Below are 9,424 nucleotides of genomic sequence, written 5' to 3'. Positions count from 1 at the left end.
TGGGTCACCTCTCCGGCGACTTCGGGTCATCTTCTCCGGCGAATTTCTGCCAAACACAGCCTCAAAAATCGATTATAATGCCTCAAAAATCGATTCTAATGCCTAAAAACTCGTTTCTAATGCCTCAAAAATCGATTCTAATGCCATAAAACTCGTTTCTAATGCCTCAAAATTCAATTTTGGATTCAAAACTAAAACTTAAAGGGGAAGGTTAACCCTTTTTGGGATTTGATCACCCTAAAACCGGAGCCATGCTATCACTAACGGCGCTGGAGCCGTGTGAAAAACTAAAGAAAAAACCAAAAAACCAGACCCAAACCGGAGCAACACCCATCAGAAAAAACCAAAAAATCAGACCCACCGGAGCAAGACCCACGCGGCCAGCATCTCAGCAGATCCACGGCCGGCGAGACCCAGCCGTGGGTCTAGGTGGCTGGCCAGATCCAGGCCGGCCGTGGGTCGGCAGACCCACGGTCTTCTTCTCTGTTCTTTCTCTGTTTTTTCTCTTCTTTCTCTTTTCTTTCTTCTTTAGTTGAAAATCAGGTGCATTAGGGTGTAAGTTTTTTTTTTGCATTTTTTTCCCTTTATGTGAGGTGTCCTTCTTTTATTGGGTGCTGCAAAACCCTCCTTTTGCAGCATGACCGCATAGGAGGGTTTTCCCTGCTAATAATAATGGCATTGATTTGGCGCTCTTCCCCATTCGCATTCCTTTCGAATATGTTTACTATTAAAAACCTTTTTAAATCTGCAACTTAAAAATGATAAAAAAAAAAAATGTAAAAGTTTTTAAACTTGATTTTTCTTGATTATAAAAAGACATAAATTTTCTGAATTAGAAAAATTTTGGATAAAAATTCTCTCACATTTCTTAAAATACGAGATTCTTATTATCTTATATTCTAAAATATGAATATTTCATTTCATATCTAATGGTTTAAATAAATTTAAAAATTTGTGTATTATTAAAGTAATTAATTTTAATTTTTAATATGTCAAATTCACTTACTTCAATAATATAAATTTTAGCATTTGTTTAAATTATTAAATGAAATTAATAAATTCTCACATATTATTTAATATATATATAATTTACACGTGTATATATATATAATTTTCACGTGTAAAAAACACATGTAATTTTTATATAATAAATCAAAAGAATTTTCTTAAATCTCTGTCCCTCGTGCAATAACGTATGAAAATTTCTTCCCAGAGAAGATTTTTTTTTTTTTTTTTTTTCTTTTTTTTTGACATGTCCGCACAAGAGGGGGGAGGGGGATTCGCCAGAGAAAATTTCTTCATATGGCTTCAATCTCCTACCTACCATGCTTTTGTCTCCTATTAATTCTCTCATCCAAAAATTGGGTGTACTGAAACCCATCGTTTCCATTTATGCAGTGAGCGAAACAAGAAACAAGACAAGCTACAAATGACAAAATTTCCGCAAAATCTACCCCATATGCTGTGAATTCTGGTCTCTATGAGAAGTTTAGTGAGGGAGATAGACTCTTGGGATTCTTGGACTCTCTTTGTGTTGAAAAAAAAAAAAAAATTAGACACTTTGAAAGGAGAAGTTAACCGGGTGAAGGATTCTGTTAGTTATATTAAAAAATATATTTCTCACATATTGGAAAGCCACTTATCATTTTATTAGACTGAGTTGTAAGAAATTTCTTTTAATCTACTATAATAAGAGCCAAATGTCATATCTTATATGTTTTCTTTGAAAAACTATATAGACTCCAATCTACACCTATTAGGATATAATAGGTGTTTCACAAAATAATATGTGGATTATGATCTGACCTAACACAAAATCATCAACCAAACACATACAAGCAGTGAATCATAAAGAACACATATATTTGGTTATGAAGAGGAAACCATTTAGAGAGTAAAACCTATTCGGGGCAACTAAATTTAGGAAATCACTTCACTATAAAAAATAAGAATTTACACAATGTCAAACTTACAAAACCTTTGCACATGGCAATCTAGTGTACTAAACAAGCGACCCACTTGTCTGCTACTGCAATAGTTCTTTTAAAACCTCTGGGGTGTTTATTCTATGTGATTTCCTTCACTAGAACTCCGATTGGCTTCATGTGTTGATCATAAAACAGAGAATGAGATTCCCCAGCTTTACTCTAAGAGATATAAGTCACTCCAGTTTGATATATCTATCACTCTCTCTTAGCTCACAGTATTCACTCTCTAAATACATACATCACAATGTGCATACCAAATGGTATAAATAGAAATTCACACAACAATTAAAGCGGTTGTGTCCGGATAAGGGTAAGCACGTGTCCGGACATAGCTAGGGTTACGTATGTGTAAACCCTCAATGTCTGAACATGACATCCCAGTGTCGGGACATGCCAAGTAAATTGAACTCTCTAGAATTCAAGTCTAGACATGTTCTCAATGTATCCAAACAGGTCTTATAAAATAAACTCTTTGGAATTTATGTCCGAACATGGCTTCTAGCTGTTCGGACATGTTTTCAAAAATGAGTTATCTGGAAATCTTGTCCGGACACGGCTTATGGCTATCCGGACACGTCTTCGAACAAAAGTCTCTAGAAATGCTGTCCGGACCTGCATTCTGGGTGTCCAGACATACTAGTCTTCATGCTACCCTCATTTCAATTGAAAACAAACATATCACCAAATGAGCCAAAAACTAAACTAACAATTTTATTTCAAGTTTTCTTCATCTTCTTATACTTGTATGCTATAACATTTTACCTCTTTCTAGTTGATTACTTCGCCAAAGGAAAAATAGTCTAGACCAAATGAAATAAGGCCCCACCCTAGTGTATGTTGTATATATATTATGCACAACATCTAATCTTAGGAGTAACGTTAAATCAAGTGTTTTCATATATATATATATATATATATATATATATATATATATATATATATATATATATATATATATATATTATGCACATCGTTATTATTTTTTTAAAAATTATTTAAAATAAGTTAAAAAATGAGACACAAAAGGCTCAAAACACCATTAAAAAGCTCAAATATAAAGAAGCGGTTATTGGTTTTAAGAGCTACTAACCACCGGTTATAAAATAACCGCTAATTGCCTAAATTGAACAAGTGTAGTTATTAAAATTCAATACTATCTTAAGCAATTGCAGTTAGCAACTAAAGCCGATAATCACTGACTATAACCGCTTGTAGACCTCTAAATCCCTCTTACCTCATGGGCTTGTACCATATTTTTCGGTGTGCCTGAGTAGTGAACTTAGACTTGCAGTGGGGTTGCCTTTGTACAAGCACACATGGCCAAGGGTATTTGAAGCGTCCCATTTTGGATCCGGATTCTTTCCCGTTAATGGCCAAGATGGCCCTAGTAAAAATCCTAGCGCCATCATACTGCCACGTGTCCTACTTCAAAAATATTAGTATTTTATTATTTAACATTTTAAAAATAAATAAAAACTAAAATAATGTAATAATATTATTTTGGGTTTTTTGATATGGCCCTTAGAGGTGGCCGGACCACCCCCAAGGGCCATCGCTTGGCCTGAGGGTGGCCCAAGCAATGGCAGTATGATGGCCCTTGGGGGTGGATCAGCCACCCCCAATAGCCAAAAAACAAAAACAAATAACGGGTTTGGTGGGTTTGGCCCTTAGGGGTGGCTGAACCACTCCCAAATGGCCATAGAGGTGGCTTCGGCTTCCCTTAACCGGCTTTTGTGGGTGATTTTGGCCACCCCCATGGCCCTTGGGTGTGGCCGAACCACTCCCAAGGGCTAAACCCACAAAACCCATTATTTATTTATTTTTTTCTTTCCCAAGACTGGTGGTTTGGGGTGGCCGAAGCAGGCCACCACTTGGCCTGAGGGTGGCTTCGGCCACCCCGAAGGGCCATATCAAAAAACTAAAAAAAATTATATTATTTTAGTTTTTATTTATTTTAAAAATGTTGAATAATAAAATATTAACATTTTTGAAGTGGGACAGCATGATCGCCCTAAGAAGGTGATTTTTTTTAAGAAGTCAAAATAAACGTCTTAGAATATGTTGTCACAAGCATCACAGCAGTTCTCATTGAAACAGTAGCCAGGAAAGTTGTTGATTACAGTAGGCCTCTCCAAATTGGAGAGCCAGATGATCATGTAAAGGAACTTTTTTATGATTTTTTTTTTTTTTTTTTTTTTTTTCTGCAGAGTCGGCCAAACTAATTAGAAAGTGATTTTGTTGATTGAGATGTGAATGCCAAGAACTAAAAGCCAAATAGCCTAATGGACTAATTGACTAATATTTTTGTTGGGTTGAAGTGGATCTACAACTTCCAACCCAAGAAAATAACTCACGAATTTTTACCTAAGGATTACCTTAACATTGAAACAGAGGATCATAATCTGTATCGACTATAAATGAAATACTCGTGCGTTATTTTTTCTCTCTTCACAAACAAGGAGAAGAATACATAAGTTTGACAAAATAGCTCGTTGAACAAGTGTTCCAACTATGAAATCATTCTGAAAGTGAAATTTGCATGCAGAAAACAAAAGCATAAATGCAGAGAACTTTAGATCAAACATTTGAGGAAACTCAGAAAAGTAAATTAATCCGACTGGGATAACTCCGTCACATGACTTACGAGACTAATGCCTCGTTGAACTCTGCATCGTCCGCCATAGCCAGCAACGTCTCAGGCGAGAGGCAAGCTTCAAAATCAATACTTCCTTCTTCTGGCCCGGGAAACACGGTTAACTTCCCGTCATATTTGTTCCCAACACCACTCCGCACCGCAAGGGGTCTTCCCCAACCGAAGTCATTGCCGTACACATTGAACCTCGGCGAGCTTCCTGTGACCAATTTCTTACTAATTAGCAGGTCACTGGTTGTTAGAAACTTAGGGGTTTTTATCCAATCCGCCACATACTTTTTTATTTCTTCTACTTTTTGAGAAGCAATCATCTCGTTTATCTGCGAAGCCGCCCAGCCTAGTCCGTGTTCAAGAAGATCCCCTGCAGTGGCCGTTACGTTCCCGAATAGAATCGCGTTTCCTAGATACTCCTCCGGCAATGGTGGTTGTAATCTTTGCCTCATTCCCACGAGTACGCCGTAACAAATCTCTTCATCAGCGTTGAGACGCCGGCTGCGAACCACAGATCGCCAAAGATGAGCCAGAACCGCTTGAAGGGACGAGATCTTGTTAGTGCTCATTTCAGCATTTGCTTTTGCTTTAAGTTGTTGGATTTTCTCCTTCGAAAAATGAAAAACTCTCTGTTTTAGGGGTGGACTAGTGTTGGAACTCTCATTGCGCTGGAATTGGAAAGGAATTCGAATGGGGAGATTCATAATACCATCAAGAAAACCCGACCCGAAGATCGGAGGAGATTGTGAGGTGGGATCAGAAGAACCCGTAGAGATCCCAGACCAAGTATTGAAGAAACGCCAGAAGGTGGTGCCGTCCGCAACGCTGTGGTTTAAAGTGCAACCGATGAAGATGCCATCAACGAGCTCAGTCACTTGCACCGCCAGCAATGGCTTGGAAACACCTTCGCAGTTCAATACCCTGTTCATCAGAAAGAAGGAGTTGACAATATCGGGAACGTAGAGGGGCTCAAGGATATCGGCCACGGTGACGCCATCTGCCACCGCATGAACAAATTCTGCTCCTCCAAGGTTATTGCAGTCGACAAAGAAAGAGGTGGTCTTGTCATCATCGTTTTCAACCATGACTAGGCGGCCGGCGAGAGGATAGAAAATATCCAACGTGCGGGACAGAGAGGTCTTTAGTTGATCAATAACACTGCCTTTTAGTTTATTTTCTTGGGAGGGTGTAGGTTTGAGGAAGAGGAGACCCTTTTGGATTTGATCGAGTGTGAGGAGTTGAAGATCCCATGGAGTCAGCTCAACCCTCCGGGTTGACTCGCTGGGATGACTCGCTGTCGGCCGGACGGTGGTGGTGGATAAGAAGCGAATGTTTGCCATCTTAATTTGCTTTCTACAAGACGATGGAGCAAATTAAACCATTCAAGACTACTGTGGCCTGCAAAGCTGCACTATTATCAGAATTTTCTTGGGGCTGTCACGTTGTCGTTTTCCTAACAACACGACGTATCCGGAATAATCCTGCTGCGCACTAAATTGATGAGGACTTTGGAGTCGTCCAATTCGAATATATGAGAATCCACGTGCAAGATAAGAAAAGTGAAAAGAGGCAAATGCCTCGTAAGACGAAAAGAAAAAGAGCCGTGATTTTTATTTTTTTTTTATAAAAAGAAGTTAAAAGAGAATATTTTGGAAAGAAACTCTAGTCTCATTTACAAACCTTGCTGAGACAATATATATAATTAAATCTCTTTCGGTGAATGTGAAATGATCAGAGCTCTGTATCACGTAAAAAAATGTTGGGCAAAAGTGGCCATGGAGTAGCTGTTAAAGTTATGATTTTTACTCAATTATAAATCGATGGAGTAGCCATTAAAGTTATCAACTTGATTTGTATTGATCTTGAACATAGATTGGTTTTTTACTGATTTGAATATCCCAATAAATGCCTGTGTTTGATCATCAACAGGTATTTCAATGAAATAGAGTGAGTGGTTTTTCTATGCCGAAACAATGAAAGAATATTTATGGATTCAATCTAAGAAAACATCAATCTTTGTGTCTAACGAAGAACATAGATTTGTAAAAAATATGCAAAAATACAAAATTTGGATGTCCATGAGAATGCACTAAAAACATGGATTTATGATGAGATTATGGTGAACTCTAAGCCTTAGTATTTCTAATAACCAAATTTTAATATTTTTTTCAGTTTTTTTTTTTTTTTTTTAAAAAAAAAAATCATAAAATTAACCAATTATTTTATTGAATGAGTTAAGTAATATTTTTAGACTTTGATTTAATTAAGTTAATCCTCATAGGATCGATTTTGTAATATAAGATCCCTGTAGTCGTAGGTGACATAAGTTTGACAAATTAGCTATTTGAAAAAATGTTCCAACTATGAAATCATTCCGAAAGGACTTGCAATTTTTTTTTTTTTTTTTTTTTGAAAAGTACATTCTTTAATTCCTTAAAGCCGTAATTTTATTTTTAGACCAACCTTAATGCTTCAATTTTTGCAATTCGACCAATTTTATTTTAAAATTCCCATATTATCCCTAATTTTTAATTTTTTATAAAAAATTTTAAAAAAATTCGTCACCCCTTTCGCCATCTAGCCATTTTTTCACCCTCATATATATATATATATATATATATATATATATATATATATATATTTTGAGGAAATACCGACCGAAACAATTAATGCTAAACGCTTAATGGCTTTGGATTGCTGAATTTAAAAATAAATAACGCATTAAATTAAAGCTTCATTCTGCTTTAGACCCAGTGAAGCTTGAACAATCCACAACACCAATGCCAGATGGGTTTTGCAGAAGGAAAGTTATCTGTAGAGAAAAATACCTTAAAACCATGGGATTTTGAGACTTGCAGAGCTAGAAGATGAAGTTCAGATCCATTGAACATATATATATAATACTAACAAAAAGTGGTTGGGTCTTCAAGAGATACCTCAATCGGCTGGGACCACGCCTAATAAAGCGGAGATCACTAGTTCGAATCCCCTTCCCCCGCGGACATGTCAACAAAAAAAAAAAACAAAAAAAAAAACAAAAAGTGGTTGGACAGTTGAAAGAGTAGGACAGTAAGAAGCTGCTTTCTGCTACCAATGAGGGCTTGAAGTTAGGGTCAATAATGAAAATCCATGAAGTTAACACAAAATTAATGAATACTGATGGAGAGATTTAACATGTTTAATCAAATTAAAATTGTTAATTATTAAGAATCACCTTCTGTCACTCTGGACCTTTCGGCTTGAATACGCAATGGGACACAATGATGCAAAGGAATTGGATGCTTGAATACGCAAACAAAGAATTGAAGTTTTGGTTATGGAAAATCGGATCCCTATTTTGCCGGAACATTTGTAATGAAAAATATCTATTTAGTATTTTAGTGTAAAATAAAGGTTAATATTATTGTGGTTATTCTATCTTGGCATGACCATAGTAGCACTTATCTGTTGGAAGCCGCATAGGAGGCGCCTAAACAGTGGGAATCGCAAGCGCTCCCTTAAGTCCGACTGAGTCATAGTCTGACCTAGCCCCACCAGGGCATCAATGAGAATCCAAGGTGACTAATATTAATCAGGCATATGTAGAGATTGTCTATTAATGCAACATAAGGGCACACATTGTTAGTGTCTAAATAACAAGGAAAATGATCCTCTCCATTTCATTTGAAATGGGGAGTATTCATTTAGTGCATTTAGGAGGATAAATTGTCCTAAAAATTTGTTCTTTAAAAGAAAAAGACAATATTACCCTCATAAATGCACTAGATGAATGATCCATTTCAAATGAAATGGAAATGATCCATTTTCAAATAACAAAGCCAAACACGTCCAATAAATCTTTACTTCTACGTACTCATTTACAAATTCCGGTTAAACAAAAAAAAAAAAGAAAAAAAGGGCTAACTAGCCCAATCTATGCACTTGGGTTAAATATCTTAGGCCCATCGAGACCAAAAAAAAAAATTAAATAGAAGATAATGAAGGACGACTGCTGAAGGCACTAAGCACCATAAGAAATCGGTGGCTGAAAGCATGAAGGTTGGCGGCGGAGTGGTGTACGGTGGTCCACCTGGCGCCGCTCTGCCCACTCTGCTTCTCGGGAATGGCAGAGCGCGTCTTCGCTGCTGCGCTTACTCTGCAACTCCGGGTAACACTATCAAAACTCTCTTGGTTTTTTCGAAGTGCTTGCTTTGATAGTTGGCATTGTTGAAATGCAGACCATATGACTTTCATAAAGGATGTGGCGTCGGCTCAGCCCCCTGAGCATTTGGGTCAGTTGATGAGAATGCTCAAGACTAGAGGTGGGTGGGTCGTCAATTGCTCAACCTCTTAAATCTTTTTTTTCTTTTTTGGGTAGTTGAGCAAATTTTATTGAAACGATAGATTATGCATGTTTGATGTTTGTCCATTGAATACGATCAATTTTTTGGTTCCTAGATTTCCCAGAAGTTGCTAACATTTTGGTTTCTTGGATATCTTGTTTTATGTCAGTTGTTTCCTTCAATGGTAATGTATATCTCATTGAATGTGACGTATTATGTGTTGGGAGTCTCGTCTGTGATGGAATTGAAGACTCCCCAGGTGTTTATTTTCCCAACATTATTAATGTGTCGTAGAATTTATACTTGTAAAAATAAAATGCAGTCTCAGAATTTATGTTTACCAATGTGTTTCGTGTGTCAAAATAAAGTACTTAATTAAGGATCTTGTAAGTACATTGTCTCTCAATGAGAAATTATGCTTATGATTGAATGTGCCGTATAGGTCCTTCATTTTTGTAGTCTGTGATCAG

The 9,424-nt window shown here is 36.8% G+C and overlaps 1 protein-coding gene across 1 annotated transcript; it reads right to left on the bottom strand.

Annotated features, from left to right (window-relative positions):
* Nucleotides 1–4,420: 4,420 nt before the first annotated feature.
* On the bottom strand, nucleotides 4,421–6,015 carry LOC132187605 (uncharacterized acetyltransferase At3g50280-like). Its single transcript, XM_059601964.1, has one exon. It carries the CDS (start codon nucleotides 5,970–5,972, stop codon nucleotides 4,629–4,631), a length of 1,344 nt encoding a protein of 447 aa, XP_059457947.1. The 5' UTR covers nucleotides 5,973–6,015; the 3' UTR covers nucleotides 4,421–4,628.
* Between the last annotated feature and the right edge of the window lie 3,409 nt (nucleotides 6,016–9,424).

This window comes from Corylus avellana, chromosome ca7 (genome assembly GCF_901000735.1).
Source record: "Corylus avellana chromosome ca7, CavTom2PMs-1.0".
In the NCBI taxonomy this organism is placed as follows: Eukaryota; Viridiplantae; Streptophyta; class Magnoliopsida; order Fagales; family Betulaceae; genus Corylus; species Corylus avellana.
Note: the sequence above shows the minus strand (reverse complement) of the source record. Positions and strands in the feature narration are given on the sequence as shown.

Coding starts and splice junctions, on each gene's coding strand:
- LOC132187605 (XM_059601964.1), bottom strand. CDS start 5,972: ATGGCAAACATTCGCTTCTTATCCACCACCACCGTCCGGCCGACAGCG.